The sequence below is a fragment of the Pseudophryne corroboree genome, chromosome 2 (assembly GCF_028390025.1).
Source record: "Pseudophryne corroboree isolate aPseCor3 chromosome 2, aPseCor3.hap2, whole genome shotgun sequence".
NCBI lineage: Eukaryota > Metazoa > Chordata > Amphibia > Anura > Myobatrachidae > Pseudophryne > Pseudophryne corroboree.
The window spans coordinates 635,885,389-635,911,720 of NC_086445.1; the positions used below are offsets into that span (position 1 = coordinate 635,885,389).

Here is a 26,332-nt window from a genome sequence, read left to right on the forward strand (position 1 = left end):
TCTTCGAAGAAAAGGCGTCTTAATTATCCCTTACTTGGACGATCTCCTGATAAGGGCACGGTCCAGAGAACAGTTAGAGGTCGGAGTAGCACTATCTCAAATAGTACTACGACAGCACTGATGGATTCTAAATATTCCAAAATCGCAGCTGATTCCGACGACACGTCTGCTGTTCCTAGGGATGATTCTGGACACAGTACAGAAAAAGGTGTTTCTCCCGGAAGAGAAAGCCAGGGAGTTATCCGACCTAGTCAGGAAACTCCTAAGACCAGGCCAGGTGTCAGTGCATCAGTGCACAAGGGTCCTGGGAAAGATGGTGGCTTCTTACGAAGCGATTCCATTCGGCAGATTCCACGCAAGAACTTTTCAGTTGGATCTGCTAGACAAATGGTCCGGATCGCATCTTCAAATGCATCAGCGGATAACCCTGTCTCCAAGGACAAGGGTGTCTCTCCTGTGGTGGTTACAGAGTGCTCATCTCCTAGAGGGCCGCAGATTCGGCATTCAGGATTGGGTCCTGGTGACCACGGATGCCAGCCTGAGAGGCTGGGGAGCAGTCACACAGGGAAAAAATTTCCAGGGCTTGTGGTCAAGCATGGAAACGTCACTTCACATAAATATCCTGGAACTAAGGGCCATTTACAATGCCCTAAGTCAGGCAAGGCCTCTGCTTCAGGGTCAGCCAGTATTGATCCAGTCGGACAACATCACGGCAGTCGCCCACGTAAACAGACAGGGCGGCACAAGAAGCAGGAGGGCAATGACGGAAGTGGCAAGGATTCTTCGCTGGGCGGAAAATCATGTGATAGCACTGTCAGCAGTGTTCATTCCGGGAGTGGACAACTGGGAAGCAGACTTCCTCAGCAGACACGATCTTCACCCGGGGGAGTGGGGACTTCACCCAGAAGTCTTTCCACATGATTGTAAACCGTTGGGAAAAACCAAAGGTGGACATGATGGCGTCTCGCCTCAACAAAAAACTGGACAGATATTGCTCCAGGTCAAGGGACCCTCAGGCAATAGCTGTGGACGCTCTGGTAACACCGTGGGTGTACCGGTCAGTGTATGTGTTCCCTCCTTTTCCTCTCATACCAAAAGTACTGAGAATCATAAGAAGGAGAGGAGTAAAGACTATACTCGTGGCTCCGGATTGGCCAAGAAGGACTTGGTACCCGGAAATTCAAGAGATGCTCACGGAAGACCCGTGGCCTCTACCTCTAAGAAAGGACCTGCTCCAGCAGGGACCATGTCTGTTCCAAGACTTACCGCGGCTGCGTTTGACGACATGGCGGTTGAACGCCGGATCCTGAAGGAAAAAGGCATTCCGGATGAAGTCATCCCTACCATGATCAAAGCCAGGAAGGATGTGACCGTACAACATTATCACCGTATTTGGCGTAAATATGTTGCGTGGTGCGAGGCCAGGAAGGCCCCTACGGAGGAATTTCAACTGGGTCGATTCCTGCATTTCCTGCAAACAGGACTGTCTATGGGCCTCAAATTAGGGTCCATTAAGGTTCAAATTTCGGCCCTGTCGATATTCTTCCAAAAAGAACTAGCTTCTGTTCCTGAAGTTCAGACGTTTGTCAAGGGAGTACTGCATATACAGCCTCCTTTTGTGCCTCCAGTGGCATCTTGGGATCTCAATGTAGTGTTGGGATTCCTAAAATCACATTGGTTTGAACCACTCACCACTGTGGACTTGAAATATCTCACATGGAAAGTGGTAATGCTGTTAGCCCTGGCTTCAGCCAGGCGTGTATCAGAATTGGCGGCTTTATCCTATAAAAGCCCTTACCTAATTTTTCATACGGACAGGGCAGAATTGAGGACTCGTCCTCAATTTCTCCCTAAGGTGGTTTCAGCATTTCACTTAAACCAACCTATTGTGGTGCCTGCGGCTACTAGGGACTACTTCCAAGTTGCTGGACGTAGTCAGGGCCCTGAAAATATATGTTTCCAGGACGGCTGGAGTCAGAAAATCTGACTCGCTGTTTATCCTGTATGCACCCAACAAGCTGGGTGCTCCTGCTTCTAAGCAGACGATTGCTCGTTGGATTTGTAGTACAATTCAGCTTGCACATTCTGTGGCAGGCCTGCCACAGCCAAAATCTGTAAAAGCCCATTCCACACGGAAAGTGGGCTCATCTTGGGCGGCTGCCCGAGGGGTCTCGGCTTTACAACTTTGCCGAGCAGCTACTTGGTCAGGGGCAAACACGTTTGCTAAATTCTACAAATTTGATACCCTGGCTGAGGAGGACCTGGAGTTCTCTCATTCGGTGCTGCAGAGTCATCCGCACTCTCCCGCCCGTTTGGGAGCTTTGGTATAATCCCCATGGTCCTTTCGGAGTCCCCAGCATCCACTAGGACGTTAGAGAAAATAAGAATTTACTTACCGATAATTCTATTTCTCATAGTCCGTAGTGGATGCTGGGCGCCCATCCCAAGTGCGGATTGTCTGCATTACTTGTACATAGTTATTGTTACAAAAATCGGGTTATTGTTGTTGTGAGCCATCTTTTCAGAGGCTCCTTCTGTTATCATGCTGTTAACTGGGTTCAGATCACAAGTTGTACGGTGTGATTGGTGTGGCTGGTATGAGTCTTACCCGGGATTCAAAATCCTTCCTTATTGTGTACGCTCGTCCGGGCACAGTATCCTAACTGAGGCTTGGAGGAGGGTCATAGGGGGAGGAGCCAGTGCACACCAGCTAGTCCTAAAGCTTTTACTTTGTGCCCAGTCTCCTGCGGAGCCGCTATTCCCCATGGTCCTTTCGGAGTCCCCAGCATCCACTACGGACTATGAGAAATAGAATTATCGGTAAGTAAATTCTTATTTTTTTCAGTATCGGTGGACCAAGGAGGATTCACTCCTCCCGATAAAAATTCTTGAGTTGCGGGCAGTGTTCATTGCGTTGTCTCTTGCCCTGCCCCTAGTACAGAACAGGCCTATTCAAGTACAGTCAGACAATGCCACCACGGTGGCATACATCAACCATCAAGGCGGCACTTGAAGCCGCATGGCAATGTTGGAAGTGTCAAAGATCCTTCAATGGGCGGAACGCCATCTGCCAGCAATTTTGGCAGCGTTCATTCCGGGTGTCCTCAACTGGTAAGCGGACTTCTTCAGTCGTCAGGATGTTCGCGCCGGAGAGTGGAATCTTCACCCGGAAGTCTTTCTCAACTCCTAGTGGACATGTGAGGCCGTAGACATTATGGCGTCTCGACACAATCACAAAGTTCCGGTCTTTGGATCAAGGACCAGGGATCCTCAAGCAGCATTCGTGGATGCACTAGGCATTCCATGGAACTTTCGGCTGCCTTACGTGTTCCCTCCAGTGTCACTCCTGCCCAAGGTACTGCGGAAGTCCAAGCTAGAAGGAGGAATACTACTTCTAGTCGCTCCAGCGTGGCCCAGACGGCATTGGTTCTCAGACCTGCAGGGTCTGTCGGCAGAGCGTCCTCTTCTACTTCAACGCCCAGACCTCCTCGTACAGAGCCCTTGTCTCTACCCAGACCTGGCCAGGCTGGCTTTGACGGCGTGGCTCTTGAAGCTTCACTCCTAAGGGCAAAAGGATTTTCTGAAGCGGTTATCCAAACTATTTTGAAGGCCCGCAAATCGGCATCTGCCCAGAACTATTACAGAGTATGGAATTCTTATTTCACCTAGTGTGCTGATGAGAACTATTATGATCACAGATTCAAGACATCCAGAATCCTGGCTTTCCTGCAACAAGGCCTGGACTTAGGCCTTTGTCTGGCCTCCCTCAAGGTTCACTTATCTGCCCTGTTGTTGTGGTTTCAGGGAAAAATTGCGTCTCTACCCTACGTTCATACATTCACTCAGGGTGTATTGTGGATTCAACATCCCTATGTCCCTCCTGTGGCGCCATGGGATTTGTCTGTTGTCCTGAACGCCCTGCAAGAGTCTCCATTTAAACCTCTTGAGTCAGTGGACCTTAAATGGCTTACATCTAAGGTCCTGTTATAACTGGCTATTGCCTCTGCCAGAAGGGTGTCTGACCTAGGAGCTTTGTCATGTTGTCCACCCTTTCTGATATTTCACTGTGCCAGAGCAGTTCTTCGAACTCGCCCTGGATATTTACCTAAGGTGGTGTCATTTTTTCACCTTAATCAAGACATTGTGGTTACGGTCTTTCTCTTCTGAATTGTCCTCCACAGAACGGTCTTTGGATGTGATACGGGCTCTCCGCATATATGTGGAGAGAACTGCCTCTATTAGGAGGTCAGATACCCTTGTTGTACCGTTTGGCTTCCATAAACCTGGCTGGCCTGCGAATAAGCAAACCTTGGCCAGATGGCTTAGAATGGTGATTGCACAAGCTTATTTGCAGGCTCGTCTACCAGCTCCTGCTGCTATTAAAGCCCATTCTACTCTGTCTGTTGGACCTTCTTGAGCGGCCCACCAGGGCACCACCACGGAACAATTGTGCAAGGCGGCTGCGTTGTCCTCTGTGAACACGTTCATTAGGTTTTATGCTTTTGATACTTCCGCCTCCCAGGATGCTTCCTTTTGACGCCGGGTTCTCATACCCGCTAAGGTGCATCCCTTCCCTTGTGGAACTGCTTTAGGACATCCCCGATATATTTCCTGTGGAACACAGGTAACCCTGCTGCAGAAAAGGAGATTTATTGTAGACTTACCATTGTTAAATCTCTTTCTGCGGGGTACACTGGGTTCCACAGGGCGCCCACCCTGACGCACTTAGCTTCTATGGGTTTGTATGGCATTAGGCCTGGTCCCTTCTCCTGTCGTGAGAATGTGGTTCTATGTGACTAACGGCTGCCTTCTTATTTTTACGTGCTCCTGTATTGGACTGGTTAACGAAAGAGTGCCTGGAGGTGGGGTTATAGAGGAGGCCTCAATGCATCCTGGGACAGCTAAAGCTTTAACCTGTTGGTGCATGGATTAAGATCCATCTATACACCCCGATGTATTCCCTTGGAACACTGTACCTCATAGTTAAAGATTTAACAATATTAAGTCTACCATAAATCTCCTTTTTCGGTGTTCAATATTACTCATTATTCAAAGTCAAATTTGATTGTATTGGCTATTGTAAAATTATTTCAAGCACACCTACTGCAGGATGTGAGTGGAAAAAAGTCTTGGGAAACAGACAAAGCACCAGCTTTAATGTAAAAATGTAAAGTTATAAAGCGCTGCAAGTTCTATGCAAATTCCACTGATCAAAGTCTCCAATCTCCATGAGAAGCTTTTATCTCTTCATTTACCATAAACACTGACTATGTTACCTGTTTAAAGAAAGTTATATTATCCAACATAGAATAGGGATTGTCACACTGCATACCTGTATTACGTTTAGGTTTTTTTAAACTGTGCTAATAATGTTGCCTTTAGGAAAGCTATGGCACAGTAAATGAAATGCGACCGCACAAGCGGCAATCATCTTATCAAAATATCTTATAGCTTCACACTGATTCTTAAATAGAAAATAGCTTCACAAAATAGCTTACTTTGGGCGTCCAATCTACTGTAGATTGGACGCCCAAAGTGTCAGGAAGCTGAGAGAACAAATGTGTCCTTCATGGCTGCTGAGCATCCGTATGGCAGAACAATTGAATTGCTGCTGTTGGACGCTCTCTAGTGGACGCAAATACAATTGAATTCCCCCCTATGTTCAAATAGAATGTGTGCATATAGTGAACAAGACAGTGATTGCACTGCACTAAAATGTATTTATCAGACAAGTATAAAACAAAGCTGGTGCTTTGCAATCTGAAAATGTTGAAACTCCACAGAGCGCTTTTTAAATGTTGCAGTTGATTTTATCTAATTAAACTGTTAAACTCCCTGTTCAACAATGTAGCATAAACTAAAAAATTTAAATTAAGTGGATGTGATTTGACGTTCAGACCGACCGTAGTATCCTGATGGAGAGACCCTCAACAGGGGCTAGGTAAGTATACGTATCCTCCCCCAATACCCCCTTAACCCTAACCCCCCTCCCCCGCAGCCTAACCCTAACTTTCCCTGGGGTTACCTATACCTAACCCCCCTCCCCACAGCCTAACCCTCCCTACCCCGCAGCCTAACCCTAATTATCTCCAGGGTTGCCTAAACCTCACCTCCTTAATATGTCACCCACATAAAATGCATATACGGGGGCATGATTTTGCCTTTTAAAAATCTCAGATCATCTGACATCCTGCACCTCCAGCAAATTCGGACTCTATTGTGTATGCCCTATGGAATCCTGTTCTGCTTCCAAATAAAACGTAGTACATTGCATAAAAATGGAGGCTTTCCGCAAGCAAGTATCCAACTTGCTGGTACAGGTATTACTAAAAAAAAAAAAAAAAGGAAGATCTTGTACTTTTAGACACCAAGATACAGATACACTGAATTTTAGAGAGCAATATTCTGAGTCTAGGCCATCTAGATAGCAGACCTAATCAACCCATATTCCAGTATATAACCGTTTTGACCCATTGAAGTATTGGTGCAATGATCACGAGAATTATAAAACTAGAAACGGACAGGTTTTTTTCAGGCAGAAAAAACAACAGGGTTCCACAAAAAAGGCTTTGGATGGATTACTAAATTCAGTAAAAGTAAAGAACAAGTTTAGGAAACTGGATAGGAGAGCAGGTTTGATAAAAAAGAAAAAAGAAATTTAAACACTGACAAAAAAAGTATCAAATCAAAATGCAGTAATACTGAACAGAATAAGATACAACAATGAATTATCAATGCTCATGTGTTATCTGAAAAGGAACAACAGGTTTTGAGCAAAGGGCTTACATTTGTTCCCATGAATTCTGCTAAAACCTTTGAATTATTTGTGGACACAGAGATTTTTAAGAAAATTGTCGCTAATAAGATTCTTCCATAAGGCAAACTTTAGTAAAAAAAAAAAAAAACTAAACGTAATATGCAGTAATTAATGCATATCATTTAAAATAATTTGTTAGCTGTTGGTTTAATATTGTTTTGATGATACTCTAATGTAATGTAATTTTTAAGAGCTTAATGGCTTGCAGGTTTCTGATGTCACAAAAAGTGACTCAATTTATTACGCAAACCTACCCACAATCTTGTTACTGTATCTGAAACACTATCACGTTCAAGAAAAGAGTATTCGTTCATTTGCTGTTGCATTTAGAATTTGTTTCAATGCTCTTTTGGCATAGACATAGTGGTATGCCTGACCTTTCGAGTTTATCTTTAGTGTGTTTAGAGCACGATTGTAAATGCTGACATTACTTTCTCTTACGTCCTAGAGGATGCTGGGGACTCCGTAAGGACCATGGGGTATAGATGGGCTCCGCAGTCTAAGACTTTAGATGGGTGTGAATTGGCTCCTCCCTCTATTCCCCTCCTCCAGACCTCAGTAAGATCCTGTGCCCAGAGGAGACTGGATGCACTACAGGGGAGCTCTACTGAGTTTCTCTGAAAAGACTTTTGTTAGGTTTTTTATTTCCAGGGAGCACTGCTGGCAACAGGCTCCCTGCTTCGTGGGACTGAGGGGAGAGAAGCAGACCCACTTACCTGGACTGATGGGCTCTGCTTCTTAGGCTACTGGACACCATTAGCTCCAGAGGGTCGGAACACAGGTGTCGTCCTTGCTGTTCGTCCCAGAGCCGCGCCACCGTCCTCCTCACAGAGCCGGAAGATAGAAGCCGGGGAAGTATAAGAAGCAAGAAGACTTCAAAGGCGGCAGAAGACTTGAGTTCTTCATGAGGTACCGCGCAGCGTTCGCGCTGTGCGCCATTGCTCCCACATCACACACAGGCACAGCAAGGGTGCAGGGCGCAGGGGGGGCGCCCTGGGCAGCGATTTTTACCTCTCATAAGCCTGGCACATAAATAGATACTGCGGAGGCAGTATATGAAAATTCCCCTGCCAGTATAAAGAAAAATAGCGGGACCGAAGCCCGCCGTCGAGGGGGCGGAGCTTGATCCTCCAGCACTAACCAGCGCCATTTTCTCCACAGAGAAGCTGCTCCCGGACTCTCCCCTGCTGTACAAGTAACAGGGGGGGAAAAAACGAGGGGGACACATTTATTTGGTGCTAATTTGTGTATAAAAGCGCTATATAGGCTGGGACTTCGTTTCAGTATCTAGTGGCTCTGGGTGTGTGCTGGCATACTCTCTCTCTGTGTGCGTGGGGGTGTCAGTACGTGTGTGTCGACATGTCTGAAGCGGAAGGCTTGTATAGGGAGGATGCAGAGCAGATGATGGTGGTGTCTCCGTCGGCACAGCCGACACCTGATTGGGTGGACATGTGGAATGTGTTAAATGCTAATGTGACTTTGTTACATAAGAGATTGGACAAAGCAGAGTCCAAGGACAAAGCAGGGAGTCAATCCATGGCTTTGTGTCACAAGACCCTTCAGGGTCCCATAAACGTCCCTTTTCCCAGGTAACAGACACTGATACCGACACGGATTCTGACTCCAGTGTCGAATATGATGATGCAATGTTACATCCAAGAGTGGCCAAGAGTATTCAATATATGATTATTGCAATAAAAGATGTTTTGCATATCACAGAGGACTGCTCTGTCCCTGACACGAGGGTCTGCATGTTTAAGGAAAAGTAACCTGAGGTAACGTTTTCCCCATCTCATGTGCTGAACGCTTTATTTGAAAAGGCTTGGGAAACTCTAGAGAAGAGGCTGCAGGTTCCCAAGAGTATTATTATGGCGTATCCTTTCCCCTCAAAGGACAGGTTACTGTGGGAATCCTCGCCCACGGTGGACGGGGCCTTGACGCGCTTGTCCAAAAAGGTGGCACTACCTTAAAATCAATTTATGCGACTACGGGAGCCCTGCTCAGACCTGCAGTAGAGTCGGCATGGGTGGGTAGCGCAATTGCAGCTTGGGCAGGTAACTTGTCATCTGACATTAACACCTAGATAAAGATAGTATTTTGTTGACCTTAGGTCACATCAAGTACGCAGCGTTATATATGAGAGAAGCTGCTGTTGGGTTCAAGAGTCAATGCCATGGCAGTTTCTGCTAGAAGGTCCCTGTGGACCCGTCAATGGACAGGTGATGCTGATTCAAAGAGACATATGGTGGCTTTGCCTTACAAAGGTGAGGTTTTATTTGGGGAGGGCTTCGCGGACCTGGTTTCCACAGCTACCGCGGGTAAGTCTTCTTTTTTGCCTTAACCAGAGGCAGTCCTTTCGGTCGCATAAGTTCAGAGAGCGTCGTGGCTCCTCCTTCCTCGCCAGAGGTAGAGGGAAAAGAACACCAGCTACGGCTAGTTCCCAGGAACAAAAATCCTCCCCGGCCTCTACACAATCCACCGCATGACGCTGGGGCTCCGCTACGGGAGTCCGCACCGGTGGGGCACGTCTTTGACTCTTCAGCCAAGTCTGGGTTCAGTCGGATTTGGATCCTTGGGTGGTCAAAATTGTATCCCAAGGCTACAATCTGGAGTTCGAAGACGTGCCTCCACACCGATTTTTCAAATCGCCCATGACAGCTTCTCCCCCAGAGAGGGAAATAGTTTCAGCTGCCATACAAAAGCTGTGTCAACAGCAGGTGATTATCAAGGTTCCCCTAGTGCAACAGGGGAAAGGGTTTTATTCAACCTTGTTTGTGGTCCCGAAGCCGGATGGTTCGGTCAGACCAATTCTGAATCTAAAATACCTAAACCTATAATTGAAAAGGTTCAAATTCAAGATGGAATCTCTCCGGGCAGTGATCTCCAGCCTGGAAAGGGGGGGATTTTATGGTGTCACTAGACATAAAGGATACATACCTTCATGTCCCCATATATCCGCCTCTTCAGGCGTACCTGAGATTAGCTGTACAGGATTGTCATTACCAGTTTCAGACGTTGCCGTTTGGGCTTTCCACGGGCCGAGAATTTTCACCAATGTAATTGCAGGAATGATGGTGCTCCTGCGCAAGCAGGGGGTCACAATTATCCCATACTTGGACGATCTCCTGATAAAGGCAAGGTCAAGTGATCAGTTACTAAAAAGCGTGTCTCTCTCCCTAGGAGTACTACAACAATACATCCGGATTCTAAATCTACCAAAGTCGCAGTTGGTTCCGACAACTCGGCTGTCATTTTTGGGCATGGTGCTGGACACGGGAAAAAAAGAGGGTTTTTCTCCCAATGGAAAAAGCCCAGGAACTCCAGAACATGGTCAAGGACCTACTGAAACCAAAAGGAGTGTCAGTTTATCAATGCACTCGAGTATTGGAAAAGATGGTGGCGGCCTACGAGGCCATTCCGTTTGGCAGGTTCCATTCGAGAACTTTTCAGTGGGACCTTCTGGTCAGGGTCTCATCTACAAATGCATCGGAAGATAAGCCTGTCCCCCAGGGCCAGGGTCTCTCTCCGGTGGTGACTCCAGAGTGCTCACCTTCTAGAGGGTCGCAGCTTCGGCATTCAAGATTGGGTTCTTGTGACCACGGACGCGAGCCTCCGAGGATGGGGAGCAGTCACACAAGGAAAAAATTTTCAGGGAATATGGTCAAGCCAGGAGGCTTGTCTACAAATCAATGTACTGGAATTAAGGGCCATATATGAAGGAAGCTACAGCCGGTGACATAAGAGGCACCCCCCGTGCACAATCCAACAACCGAGGACGCTCGGTTACCGGGGGTAGGACCACACCGCGATTTCCACCAGGGAGGTAATCGGACACATTGTTATAAGCTGATATCTGCCGCTACACCTTCATTATTTCAGCGTGCTTCAGTTGCAACCTGACTGTTACAATTTAACACACGCTGGACATTTTCTTTTAGTGGAATTATCCTTTATGCAAGGAACAGTTACTATCACAGCTTTATACAAAGTTACTATATGCTGATACTACTTTTTCAGTGCACAGATCCCCTAACAGGGATGTTTTAGCAGTATTGGTGATAGTTGAAAACTGCTGGCCAGCATGTTATTTTATTTATCTATATATTTTTATTAGTGAAATTACAATTGGTAAAATTGTTATTGAATAAATCGTTTTTAATTATTTACCGGCTCTGTATAGATTCATCAGGTATCTATCATGAACACATGAGCGCTCCTCTCCCTTTTCTTTTGTCTAGCGATTGCAATTTCTAGGGGTATATACAGCCCTTTGAGTGAAGCGAACGTGAGTTCTGATGGATACTCTATTTTTATAATTGGTCAAATACAGACACAGGCGCTTCATTTTTCTCTTTTTTAAGCCAGGAGGCTTGTCTACAAATCAATGTACTGGAATTAAGGGCCATATACAACGGCCGGCAACAGGAGGAGAAGCTTTTTTGCAACCTACCCGTTCTGATCCAGTCAGACAACGTCACAGCCGTGGCGCATGTAAACCGCCAGGGCGGGACAAAGAGCAGAGCAGCAATGGCGGAAGCCACCAGAATTCTTCGCTGGGCGGGAAATCATGTAAGCGCTCTGTCAGCGGTCTTCATTCCGGGGGTAGACAACTGTGAAGCAGACTTCCTCAGCAGACACGATCTCCATCCAGGAGAGTGGGGACTTCATCAAGTGGTCTTTGCAGAGGTAACAAGTCGTTGGGGACTACCTCAAATAGACATGATGGCGCCACGCCTCAACAGAAAGCTTCGGACGTATTGTTCCAGGTCGAGGGACCCTCAGGCAGTGGCGGTGGACGCCCTGGTGACACCGTGGGTGTTTCAGTCTGTGTGTCCCCTCCACTTCCACTCATCTCAAAAATATTGAGAATCATAAGACAAACAAGAGTGCAGACAATACTCATTGTTCCAGATTGGCCTCGAAGGGCCTGGTATTCAGATCTTCAGGAAATGATCACAGGAGACCCGTGGCCTCTTCCTCCCAGGGAGGGCCTGTTACAACAGGGGCCCTGTGTGTTCCAAGACTTACTGAGGTTACGTTTGACGGCATGGCGGTTGAACACCAAATCCTAGCTAGGAAAGGTATTCCGGGGGAAGTCATCCCTACTCTAATCAAAGCTAGGAAGGAGGTAACGGCGAAGCATTATCACCGTATCTGGAGGAAATATGCTTCTTGGTGTGAAGCCAAGAATTCTCCTACGGAAGATTTTCAGCTGGGTTGTTTTCTCCATTTTCTACAGACAGGAGTGGATATGAGCCTGAAGTTAGGCTCCATTAAGGTGCTGATTTTGGCCTTATCTATATTCTTTCAGAAGGAATTGGCTTCTCTCCCAGAAGTTCAAACTTTTGTAAAAGGAGTGCTGCACATCCAACCTCCTTTTGTGCCCCCACAACCTTAACCTTAACGTGGTGTTACAGTTCCTTAAATCACACTGGTTTGAACCTCTTCAAACAGTTGAATTAAAATTTCTCACTTGGGAAGTGGTCATGTTGTTGGCCTTGGCATCTGCGAGGCGGGTGTCCGAATTGGCGGCTTTGTCTCACAAGAGCCCCTATCTAATTTTCCATGTGGATCGAGCAGAATTGTGGCCTCGTCCTCAATTTCTGCCTAAAGTGGTTTCGTCGTTTCATATAAACCAACCTATTATGGTGCCTGTGGCTACGGGTGACTTGGAGGATTCCAAGTCTCTTGATGTAGTCAGGGCCTTAAAAATTTTATGTAGCCAGGACGGCTCGGGTTAGGAAAACAGAGGCACTGTTTGTCCTGTATGCAGCCAACAAGGTTGGCGCTCCTGCTTCTAAGCAGTCTATTGCTCGCTGGATATGTAACACGATTCAGCAGGCTCATTCTACGGCTGGATTGCCGTTACCAAATTCGGTAAAGGCCCATTCCACTCGGAAGATGGGCTCTTCTTGGGCGGCTGCCCGAGGGCGTCTCGGCATTACAGCTTTACCGAGCAGCTACTTGGTCGGGTTCAAACGCTTTTGCAAAATTCTACAAGTTTGATACCCTAGCTAATGAGGACTTAATGTTTGCTCAATCGGTGCTGCAGAGTCATCCGCACTCTCCCGCCCGGTTTGGAGCTTTGGTATAATCCCCATGGTCCTTACGGAGTCCCCAGCATCCTCTAGGACGTAAGAGAAAATAAGATTTTAAACCTACCGGTAAATCTTTTTCTCCTAGTCCGTAGAGGATGCTGGGCGCCGCCCCAGTGTGGACAAATTCTGCAAGGCTTGTATATAGTTGTTGCTTACATAAGGGTTAGGTTACAGTTGAGATTAGTCTCTGGCTGATGCTGTTTTTTCATGCTGTTAACTGGTTTAGTATATACCATGTTGTATGGTGTGGGCTGGTATGTATCTCCCCCTTAGATTAACAAAAATCCTTTCCTCGTACTGTCCGTCTCCTCTGGGCACAGTTCTATAACTGAGGTCTGGAGGAGGGGCATAAAGGGAGGAGCCAGTTCACACCCATCTAAACTCTTAGAGTGCCCATGTCTCCTGCGGAGCTTGTCTATAACCCATGGTCCTTACAGAGTCCCCAGCATCCTCTACGGACTAGGAGAAAAAGATTTACCGGTAGGTTTAAAATCTTATTTTCTCCTAGCGTTCAGAGCAATGAAAATCAAACATTTTGCGTATCCACCTTTTTTAATGGTTCAGTTATATACTCAAGCTCACACTCAAGTTATATTTATCTCATTGTGCATATGTATTTTGTGTGTGCAGGACTTGAAACCCAGCAACCTTGCTGTGAATGAAGATTGTGAGTTGAAAGTAAGTGATTACTTGCATATCTGTAAAAATAAGAGGTGTGTTGTGCACTAGTGGCATTACTGGTACACAGTACATTGCTATGGCCAGAATCTCAACAAAGACACACAGGAAATGTTATACTACAGTAAGGCAGTAGTTCAAAATCCACTATAGATTCACTAGCTCAGGTTTGGCCAACCTGTGGCTCTCCAGCTGTTGTGAAATCTTACATCCCAGCATGCCCTGCCACCGTTTTAGCCTTCTAAATAGCAAAACTATGGGTAGTTTTACATCCGTTGGCGAGCCACAGGTTGGCCAGGCCTGCAGTAGCTCGTGTACCTGGTTTCACTGAGGTAGGCCTTCGATGTTTACTGTTTCCACACAGCCTCCACACAGGGAAACTTTAAACACTGAAATGCTCATAGAGCTCACTATTGCAGTGAACCTTGAAGACTAACTTAAACATTTGCCAAGCCACCACCAGTTTGCATAAACCAGCAGAAGTAAAGGGTTAGGACATGTTAAGGAGGTACTTGGTTTACCTTAGTTGTCCCCCTTGCTGTTGTGGGGCATGAAGTCCTCCAAGTTGTCCACCACATGCCTCACGATTAGCTCACGCACCTACCAGCGATTTAGCTGAGTATCATACTTGAGATAGGAGAGGGACTTGAACAGACAAGGCTCTGTCTCAATTGAAGAGGAAAATGGTGTGTGAGGCACCATCCCCCTTTTCACATTCAAAACTCAATTACCTTGTTCGAGAAAATGAAAAATACAAATCAAGTATCCAAAAAGAAAAGACCTAGTCAAAGTGTTAAGTCCTTAGCAGTGGTGACTTGAGAGGTGTGTGGGGCTGCAGCACAGTACAATATTCAAATAGGAAAGCCACTCAATTGCCACCCCGAATGCTACCAAACATCCCTGGCAGTTGGTGTGGCTCCCCTATTTGAATATTGCATTGCGCTGCAGCTCCACATCTTAAGCCACCAATCGTCACAGACAAGAAGCTTACAGTCCTGCAGCACTTGGGACATGTTGCTTTGTTATCCAGTCATCTCGGACGAGCGAAAACATTTTACCCTTTATACCACCTTAGGAGTGGTATCTTGGTCCAGGGGTTTGTGTTGGGGAGTCAGAAATAAATATATATATATATATATATATATATATATATATATATATGTTGAGTATCCCTTATCCAAAATGCTTGGGACCAGAGGTATTTTGGATATGGGATTTTTCCGTATTTTGGAATAATTGCATACCATAATGAGATATCATGGTGATGGGTCCTAAATCTAAGCACAGAATGCAGTTATGTTTCATATACACCTTATACACACAGCCAAGGTAATTTTAGCCAATATTTTTTATAACTTTGTGCATTACACGAAGTGTGTGTACATTCACACAATATATATATATATATATATATATATATATATATATATATATATATAGTCCCGCAATGGTGTGGCACTCGGCTGGATAAATGAATAATAAACCGGTCAGGTCTTACAACGTTTCAGTGCTTTATTGCACTATCGTCAGGATACAATGCACATAAATGACATTACATACCTTTTATAATCATACACCCAGAGTGAATTCGCGCCAGGAGGTCCGTTTGAACTTCCCCCTAGCGTCAAACACGTAATACATCATCACGTTAGTGACTCCCATCACCATGACAACAAACAAATAATCACACCTACGGCTCTGAAAAAAAGTATCCATATACTTCAAAGGAGTAGTTCCTAAAAGCAACTAAAGCTCAGGTATTCATTTAACCCTCTGGGTGATAATACTCCCAGACGGTAGATCCACTCTGTCTCACGTTGCAATAACAATCTATTACGATCGCCACCCCTTAGGGGCTTCTTAACAAAATCGATCATCCTATGTTTAATACTAGCAACACTGTGGTTAAATTCAGCAAAATGCCGAGCTACCGGCTGGTCCGATTTGCTCTTGCTAACTAGAGCAGCTCTAATAGCCGATCGGTGCACCGACATACGATCTTTAAATCTGCCCTGGGTCTTTCCTATATAGGAGAGGCCACAGGGACAGATAATCTGATACACCACATAGGTCGAATTACAGGTTAAGTGATGTCTAATACGATACTCTTTTCCTGTGTGGGGGTGACAAAAAATGTCACCAGGAATAAGATAACCACAGGTGGTACAACCACATTTAAAACAGCCTAGGCTTTTACTGGAAAGAAAGTGTGATGGTTTATCTTTATTAGTAACACTGTCGTCGGCATGCACCAACAGATCTCTTAAATTACGACCTCTTGTAAAACATGGCATGGGATTCATATTCTCAAAGGGCAATTGACGATCCGTTTTAATAACATGCCAATGCTTTTTAATTACCGCATTGACATTTTTAGATTGAATATTAAATTGATTAATTACCGGGAATCGTGTCTTCTCATTCTTTTTTATCTCAGATTTTTCTAATAAATGTGTTCTATCAAAGGTCATTACTCTATCCCTAGTTTTCACCAAATCCTGTCTAGGGTAACCTCTTGTGACAAGTTTCTCAATTAAAGACTCCATCTGTACTTTAGCTAAAGTGCTGTCAGAATTGATTCTCCAAATTCTCAACTTCTGTGAATAAGGCAGTGATTTCTTTAAGCTAGGGGGATGACAACTAGTATATTGAAGAAGTGTATTACGATCGGTTAATTTCGTATGTACCGATGTCACAAACTTTTGGGCCTCGATCTTAATATCCACGTCAAGAAAATCAATCCTTTCTTGACTCATTCTAATGGTAAATTTAATAGGGCAATGACTGCTATTATTAATTTCTATCAATTCAGCAAAAGATGTATCAGTACCCCTCCAAACTATAAATAAATCATCTATAAAACGTTTGTATAATACAATATTAGATGCGATATCTGTGTTAGAAAAAAAGATTTTCTGTTCCATGTTAAACATAAAAATATTAGCTACCATCGGAGCGACAGCAGAACCCATTGAGCATCCGCTCAATTGAATGTAATACTTATTATCAAACGGAAAATAATTTTTCTTCAAAACAAATTCCAATAAACTTATACAGAATTCAACAAAACCATCAGAATATATGCCACTGGTAACCAAGAACTCCTTAACCGTCTGCAAACATGCCTCGTGCGGTATCACTGTGTATAAGCTCACAACGTCTGCACATGCCCCTTCAGGAATCTCCTGCTAAGTAATCAGTTCATTCAAGAACATAGTAGTGTCCAGTAAGAAGTTCTTGTGTTTTTTAACCAAAGGTTGGAGTAATGCATCCAGGTATACTGAGGCTGGCTGTGACAACGAGCCCCGTGCCGACACAATCGGCCGTCCTGGAGGGGGGGTTAACCCCTTATGCAAACTCAGTCCTCAGGGGTATTATTCCACGCTGTTTGTGGTACCGAAGCCGGACGGCTCGGTGAGACCAATTTTAAATCTAAAATCCTTGAACACTTACATAAAGAGGTTCAAATTCAAGATGGAGTCACTCAGAGCAGTGATAGCAAACCTGGAAGAAGGGGACTATATGGTGTCTCTGGACATCAAAGATGCTTATCTCCACGTCCCAATCTACCCTTCTCACCAAGGGTACCTCAGGTTTGTAGTACAAAACTGTCTATCAGTTTCAGACGCTGCCGTTTGGATTGTCCACGGCACCTCGGGTCTTTACCAAGGTAATGGCCGAAATGATGATTCTTCTTCGAAGAAAAGGCGTTTTAATTATCCCTTACTTGGACGATCTCCTGATAAGGGCAAGGTCCAGGGAACAGTTAGAAGTCGGAGTAGCATATCTCAGTTAGTGTTACGTCAGCACGGGTGGATTCTAAATATTCCAAAATCGCAGCTGATTCCAACGACACGTCTCCTGTTCCTAGGAATGATTCTGGACACAGTCCAGAAAAAGGTGTTTCTCCCAGAGGAGAAGGCCAGGGAGTTATCCGAGCTAGTCAGGAATCTCCTAAAACCAGGCCAGGTGTCAGTGCATCAGTGCACGAGGGTCCTGGGAAAAATGGTGGCTTCTTACGAAGCGATTCCATTCGGAAGATTCCATGCAAGAACGTTTCAGTGGGATCTTCTGGACAAATGGTCCGGATCGCATCTTCAGATGCATCAGCGGATAACCCTGTCGCCAAGGACAAGGGTGTCTCTTCTGTGGTGGCTGCAGAGTGCTCATCTACTAGAGGGCCGCAGATTCGGCATTCAGGATTGGATCCTGGTGACCACAGATGCCAGCCTGAGAGGCTGGGGAGCAGTCACACAGGGACAAAATTTCCAGGGCTTGTGGTCAAGCATGGAAACATCTCTTCATATAAACATTCTGGAACTAAGGGCCATTTACAATGCCCTAAGTCAAGCAAAACCCCTGCTTCAGGGTCAGGCGGTATTGATCCAATCGGACAACATCACGTCAGTCGCCCACGTAAACAGACAGGGCGGCACGAGAAGCAGGAGGGCGATGGCAGAAGCTGCAAGGATTCTTCGCTGGGCGGAGAATCATGTGATAGCACTGTCAGCAGTGTTCATTCCGGGAGTGGACAACTGGGAAGCGGACTTCCTCAGCAGACACGACCTTCACCCGGGGGAGTGGGGACTTCATCCAGAAGTCTTCCAAGAGATGGTAAACCGTTGGGAAAAACCAAAGGTGGACATGATGGCGTCCCGTCTCAACAAAAAACTAGACCGATATTGCGCCAGGTCAAGGGACCCTCAGGCAATAGCGGTGGACGCTCTGGTAACACCATGGGTGTACCAGTCAGTGTATGTGTTCCCTCCTCTGCCTCTCATACCAAAAGTACTGAGAATCATAAAAAGGAGAGGAGTAAGAACTATACTCGTGGTTCCGGATTGGCCAAGAAGGACTTGGTACCCGGAACTTCAAGAGATGCTCACGGAGGACCCGTGGCCTCTACCTCTAAGAAAGGACCTGCTCCAGCAGGGACCTTGTCTGTTCCAAGACTTACCGCGGCTGCGTTTGACGGCATGGCGGTTGAACGCCGGATCCTGAAGGAAAAAGGCATTCCAGAAGAAGTCATCCCTACCCTGATAAAGGCCAGGAAGGATGTAACCGCGAAACATTATCACCGCATTTGGCGAAAATATGTTGCGTGGTGTGAGGCCAAAGAGGCCCCTACAGAGGAATTTCAACTGGGTCGCTTCCTACATTTCCTGCAAACAGGACTGTCTATGGGCCTAAAATTAGGGTCCATTAAGGTTCAAATTTCGGCCCTGTCGATTTTCTTCCAAAAAGAACTGGCTTCAGTGCCTGAAGTCCAGACGTTTGTCAAAGGGGTACCTCATATACAGCCTCCTTTTGTGCCCCCGGTGGCACCTTGGGATCTCAATGTGGTTTTGGGGTTCCTAAAATCACATTGGTTTGAACCACTCACCACTGTGGAATTAAAATATCTCACATGGAAGGTGGTAATGCTGTTAGCCCTGGCTTCAGCCAGGCGTGTCTCAGAATTGGCGGCTTTATCTTATAAAAGCCCTTACCTGATTTTTTTTACACGGATAGGGCAGAATTGAGGACTCGTCCTCAATTTCTCCCAAAGGTGGTTTCAGCGTTTCACGTGAACCAGCCTATTGTGGTGCCTGCGGCTACTAGGGACTTGGAGGACTCCAAGTTACTGGACGTAGTCAGGGCCCTGAAAATATATACTTCCAGAACGGCTGGAGTCAGGAAATCTGACTCGCTGTTTATCCTGTATGCACCCAACAAGCTGGGTGCTCCTGCTTCTAAGCAGACGATTGCTCGTTGGATTTGTAGTACAATTCAGCTTGCACATTCTGTGGCAGGCCTGCCACAGCCAAAATCTGTAAAAGCCCATTCCACAAGGAAGGTGGGCTCATCTTGGGCGGCTGCCCGAGGGGTCTCGGCTTTACAACTTTGCAGAGCAGCTACTTGGTCAGGGGCAAACACGTTTGCTAAATTCTACAAATTTGATACCCTGGCTGAGGAGGACCTGGAGTTCTCTCATTCGGTGCTGCAGAGTCATCCGCACTCTCCCGCCCGTTTGGGAGCTTTGGTATAATCCCCATGGTCCTTACGGAGTCCCAGCATCCACTTAGGACGTTAGAGAAAATAAGAATTTACTTACCGATAATTCTATTTCTCATAGTCCGTAGTGGATGCTGGGCGCCCATCCCAAGTGCGGATTGTCTGCAATACTTGTATATAGTTATTGTTACAAAATTCGGGTTATTATTGTTGTGAGCCATCTTTTCAGAGGCTCCTTCGTTTATCATACTGTTAACTGGGTTCAGATCACAGGTTGTACGATGTGATTGGTGTGGCTGGTATGAGTCTTACCCGGGATTCAATATCCTTCCTTATTATGTACGCTCGTCCGGGCACAGTATCCTAACTGAGGCTTGGAGGAGGGTCATAGGGGGAGGAGCCAGTGCACACCAGCTGGTTCAAGCTTTTACTTTTGTGCCCAGTCTCCTGCGGAGCCGCTATTCCCCATGGTCCTTACGGAGTCCCAGCATCCACTACGGACTATGAGAAATAGAATTATCGGTAAGTAAATTCTTATTATTTTGGATAAGGGATACTCAACATATATATATATATATATATATATATATATATAATATTAATTTATGTTTCATATACACCTAATACACACAGCCTGAAGGTCATTGAATACAATATTTTTAATAAATTTTTGTATTAAACAAAGTTTGTGTACATTGAGCCATCAGAAAACAAAGGTTTCACTATCTCACTCTCACTCAAAAAAGTCCGTATTTCGGAATATTCCGTATTTCGGAATATTTGGATATGGGATACTCGACCTGTATGTGTGTGTGTGTGTGATATATATATATATATACACACACACACACACACACACAGTCCTCCTGTGTAGAGCATACCCCCCAGTAGCCGTTCACATAAAGACCAGCACACCACGTGTAAGTATCAAGGGATTCTTTAAGTATTCATAAGGTGCAAAAATTGCTTCAAACAGAATTTCATACAGCAGCATCCTGTTTGAAGCAATTTTTGCACCTTATGAATACTTAAAGAATCCCTTGAAATTTACACGTTGTGTGCTGGTCTTTATGTGAACGGCTGCTGGATGGTATGCTCTACACAGGAGGACTATGTATTGAAATATGAGGCTTCAGCACCCAAATTTATTTATCTGGAAATGAGTGCGGTTTTTTCTACTAATGTATGTATGTATGTATGTATGTGTGTACATATATGTATGTATGTAAATAATAAGAATTTACTTACCGATAATTCTATTTCTCGTAGTCCGTAGTGGATGCTGGGCACTCCGTAAGGACCATGGGGAATAGCGGCTCCGCAGGAGTCTGGGCACATCTAAAGAAAGCTTTAGGATCACCTGGTGTGCACTGGCTCCTCCCCCTATGACCCTCCTCCAAGCCTCAGTTAGGATACTGTGCCCGGACGAGCGTACACAATAAGGAAGGATTTTGAATCCCGGGTAAGACTCATACCAGCCACACCAATCACACTGTACAACTTGTGATCTGAACCCAGTTAACAGCATGATAATAGAGGAGCCTCTAGAAAAGATGGCTCACTACAGCAATAACCCGAATTTTTTGGTAACAATAATTATGTACCAGTATTGCAGACAATCCGCACTTGGGATGGGCGCCCAGCATCCACTACGGACTACGAGAAATAGAATTATCGGTAAGTAAATTCTTATTTTCTCTGACGTCCTAGTGGATGCTGGGAACTCCGTAAGGACCATGGGGATTATACCAAAGCTCCCAAAACGGGCGGGAGAGTGCGGATGACTCTGCAGCACCCAATGAGAGAACTCCCGGTCCTCCTCAGCCAGGGTATCAAATTTGTAGAATTTTACAAACGTATTTGCTCCTGACCAAGTAACTGCTCGGCAAAGTTGTAAAGCCGAGACCCCTTGGCAGCTGCCCAAGATGAGCCCACCTTCCTTGTGGAGTGGGCATTTACAGATTTTTGGCTGTGGCAGGCCTGCCACAGAATGTGCAAGCTGAATTGTACTACAAATCCAACGAGCAATAGTCTGCTTAGAAGCAGGAGCACCCAGCTAGTTGGGTGCATACAGGATAAACAGCAAGTCAGATTTCCTGACTCCAGCCGTCCTGGAAACATATATTTCTCTAACGTCCTAGTGGATGCTGGGGACTCCGTCAGGACCATGGGGAATAGCGGGCTCCGCAGGAGACAGGGCACATCTAAAAAAGCTTTTAGGTCACATGGTGTGTACTGGCTCCTCCCCCTATGACCCCCCTCCAAGCCTCAGTTAGGTTTTTGTGCCCGTCCGAGAGGGTGCAATCTAGGTGGCTCTCTTAAAGAGCTGTTTAGAAAAGTTTTTTTTTTTAGGTTTCTAATCAGTGATTCCTGCTGGCGACAGGATCACTGCAACGAGGGACTTAGGGGAGAGACTTGCAACTCACCTGCGTGCAGGAGGATTGAAGTCTTAGGCTACTGGACACTGAGCTCCAGAGGGAGTCGGAACACAGGTCAGCCTGGGGTTCGTCCCGGAGCCGCGCCGCCGATCCCCCTTACAGACGCTGAAGAACGGCAGAACGGAGGTCCGGAAACAGGCGGCAGAAGACTCCTCAGTCTTCATGAAGGTAGCGCACAGCACTGCAGCTGTGCGCCATTGTTGCTACACGGCTCACTGATCTCGGTCACGGAGGGTGCAGGGCGCTGCTGGGGGCGCCCTGGGCAGCAATATAGATTACCTTAGAGGCAAATAAATACATCACATATAGCCATTAAGGCTATATGTATGTATTTAACCCAGGCCAGTTTTCCTAATAACCGGGAGAAAAGCCCGCTGAGAAAGGGGCGGAGCTTATTCTCCTCAGCACTCAGCGCCATTTTCCTGACCAGCTCCGCTGGTGAGGAAGGCTCCCACTCTCCCCTGCACTACAGAAACAGGGTTAAAGAGAAGGGGGGCATAAATTGGCGATATAATTATATATTAAGAGCGCATATATAGAAACAACACCTTCTAGGGTTGTTATATACATTATGGCGCTTTTGGTGTGTGCTGGCAAACTCTCCCTCTGTCTCCCCAAAGGGCTAGTGGGTCCTGTCCTCTATCAGAGCATTCCCTGTGTGTGTGCTGTAGGTCGGTACGGGTGTGTCGACATGTATGAGGAAAATGTTGGTGAGGAGACGGAGAAAATTGCCTGTAATGGTGATGTCACTCTCTAGGGAGTCGACACCGGAATGGATGGCTTACTTATGGAATTACGTGATAATGTCAACACGCTGCAAGCCGGTTGACGACATGAGACAGCCGGCGGACAAATTAGTATCGGTCCAGGCGTCTCAGACACCGTCAGGGGCTTGTAAAAACGCCCATTTACCTCAGTCGGTCGACAGACACTGACACGGACACTGACCCCAGTGTCGACGGTGAAGAAACAAACGTACTTTTCCTTTAGGGCCACAAGTTACATGTTAAGGGCAATGAAGGAGGTGTTACATATTTCTGATACCACAAGTACCACAAATAAGGGTATTTTGTAGGGTGGGAATAAACTACTTGTAGTTTTGCCTGAATCAGATAAATTAAATGAAGTGTGTGATGATACGTGGGGTTCCTCCGATAGAAAGTTATGGGCGGTATACCCTTTTCCCGCCAGAAGTAAGGGCGAGTTGGAAAACACACCTTAGGGTGGATAAGGCGCTCACACGCTTATAAAAAACATGGCGTTACCGTTTCTAGATACGGCCGCCCTCAAGGAGCCAGCTGATAGGAAGCTGGAAAATATCATAACAGTATATACACACATACTGGTGTTATACTACGACCAGCAATCGCCTCAGCCTGGATGTGCAGCGCTGAGGGGGCTTGGTCGGATTTCCTGACTGAAAATTTTGATACCCTTGACAGGGACAGGATTTTATTGTCTATAGAGCATTTTAAGGATGCATTTCTATATATGCGTGATGCGCAGAGGCATATGTGCATTCTGGCATCAAGAGTAAATGTGATGTACATATCTGCCAGACGAAGACACGACAGTGGTCAGGTGAGGCAGATTCCAGACGGCATATGGAAGTATTGCCGTATAAAGGGGCGGTCCATTGGACCTGGTGGCCATGGCAACAGCTGAAAAATCCACCTTTTGTTACCCCGAGTCACATATTGGCAGAAAAGGACACAGTCTTTTCAGTCTCAGTCCTTTCGTCCCCATACGGGCAGGCGGGCAAAGGCCAGTCATATCTGCCCAGGGGTAGAGGAAAGGGAAGAAGACTGCAGCAAGCAGCTCATTCCCAGGAACAGAAGCTCCTCACGGCTTCTGCCAAGTCCGCAGCATAACGCTGGGGCCGTACAAGCGGACTCAGGTGCGGTAGGGGGTCATCTCAAGAGTTTCAGCAACACTCGCAAGGGAACTCCGGGATCCTACATGTAATATCCCAGGTGTACATGGGAAATTCGAGACGTCTCCCCCTCACACAATTCACAGGCTGTATTCCCAGCAGGTGATAATCAAAGTACCCTTCTTACAACAAGGAAGGGGGTAGTATTCCACACTATATTGTGGTACTGAAGCCAACCGGCTCGGTGAGATCTGAAATATTTGAACACTTACATACAAGCGTTCAAATCAAGATGGAGTCACTCGGAGCAGTGATAGCGAACCAGGAAGAAGGGGACGATATGGTGTCACTGGATATCAGGGACGCTTACCTACAGGTCCAAATTTGCCCTTCTCACCAAGGGTACTTCAGGTTCCTGGTACAGAACTGTCACTATCAGTTCAGACGCTGCCGTTTGGATTGTCCACGGCGCCCCGGGTCTTTACCAAGGTAATGGCCGGAATGATGATTTTTCTTAAAAGAAACATGGACGCTTTCCTGATAAGGGCAAGGTCCAGAGAACAGTTGGAGGTCGGAGTAGCACTATCTTAAGTAGTTCTACGACAGCACGAGTGGATTCTAAATATTCCAAGATCGCAGCTTTTCCCGACGACACGTCTACTGTTCCTAGGGATGATTCTGGACACAGTCCAGAAAAACGTGTTTCTCCCAGTGGAGAAAGCCAGGGAGTTATCCGAGCTATTCGGGATCCTCCTAAAACCAGGAAAAGTGTCAGTGCATCATTGCACAAGAGTCCTGGTAAAAATGGTAGCTTATTACGAAGCAATTCCATTCGGCAGATTTCCAGCAAGAACTCTTCAGTGGGATCTGCTGGACAAATGGTCCGGATCGCATCCTCAGATGCATCAGTGGATAACCCTATATCCAAGGACAAGGGTGTCTCTCCTGTGGTGATTACAGAGTGCTCATCTTCTAGAGGGCCGCAGATTCGGCATTCAAGATTGGATGCCGGTGACCACGGAGGCCAGCCTGAGAGGCTGGGGAACAGTCACACAGGGAAAAAATTTCCAGGGAAGTGTGATTAAGTCTGGAGAATTCTCTCCGCATAAATAAGCTTAGAGCAAATTTATAATGCTCTAAACTTAGCTAGACCTCTGCTTCAAGGTCAGCCGGTATTGATCCAGTGGGATAACATCACGGCAGTCGCCCACGTAAACAGAAAGGGCGGCACAAGAAGCAGGAGGGCAGTGACAAAACTGCAAGGATTTTTCGCTAGGCGGAAAATCATGTGATAGCACTGTCAGCAGTGTTCTTTCCGGGAGTGGACGACTGGGAAGCAGACTTCCTCAGCAGGCATGACCTCCACCCGGGAGAGTGGAAACTTCATAGGGAAGTTTTTCAACATGATTGTGGACCGTTGGCAAAGACCAAAGGTGGACATGATGGCGTCCCGCCCGAACAAAAAACGGGACAGGTATTCCGCCAGGTCATGAGACCTTCAGGCGATAGCTGTGGATGTTCTGGTAACACCGTGGGTGTACCAGTCAGTGTATGTGTTCCCTCCTCTGTTTCTCATAAACAAGGTATTGAGAATTATAAGACATAGAGGAGTATGAACTATACTAGTGGCTCCGGATTGGCCAAGAGGGACTTGGTACCCGGAACTTCAAGAAATGCTCACAGAGGACTAAGGGCCTGGGGAGCTAAGAAGGGACTTGCTTCAGCAAGTACCATGTCTATTCCAAGACTTACCGCGGCTGCGTTTGACGGCATGGCGGTTGAATGCCGGATCCTGAAGGGAAAAGGCATTCCATAAGAGGTCATACCTACCCTGGTCAAAGCCAGGAAGGAGGTGACCGCACAACGTCATCACCACATGTGGTGAAAATATGTTGCGTGGGTGAGGCCAGGAAGGCTCCACGACGGAAATTCAACTAGGTCGATTTCTACACTTCCTGAAAACAGGAGTGTTTTGGGCCTCAAATTGGGGTTCATTAACATTTAAATTTCGGCCCTGTAGATTTTCTTCCAGAAAGAATTGACTTCAGTTCCTGAAGTCCAGTTTGTAAAGGGTGTATTGCATATACAGCTTTTTTGTGCCTCTAGGGGCACCGTGAGATCTCAACATAGTGTTGGGATTCCTTAAAATCATATTGGTTTGAACCGCTCAAATCTGTGGATTTGAAATATCTCACAGGGAAAGTGACCATGCTGTTGACCAATATCTCACATGGGAAGTGACCATGTTGTTAGCCCTGGCCTCGGCCAGGTGATTGTCAGAATGGGCGGCTTTGTCTTACAAAAGCCCATATTAAAAATTTCCATTTGAACAGGGCAGAACTGGGACTCGTCTCCAGTTTCTTCCTAAAGGGGTGTCAGCGTTTTCACCTGAAACAACCTGTTGTGGTGCCTGCGGCTACTAGGGACTTGGAGG

At 46.2% G+C, this 26,332-nt stretch overlaps 1 protein-coding gene across 2 annotated transcripts in view; it reads left to right on the forward strand.

Moving 5' to 3' along the window:
- Positions 1–26,332, forward strand: part of LOC135041345 (mitogen-activated protein kinase 14) — a 335,823-nt gene that overhangs the window by 169,837 nt on the left and 139,654 nt on the right. For both annotated transcript variants that reach the window (XM_063954930.1, XM_063954929.1), the window contains exon 6: positions 13,546–13,593. In XM_063954930.1, the coding sequence (XP_063811000.1) occupies positions 13,546–13,593 (48 nt within the window). The remainder of the gene's footprint in view (positions 1–13,545; positions 13,594–26,332) is intronic.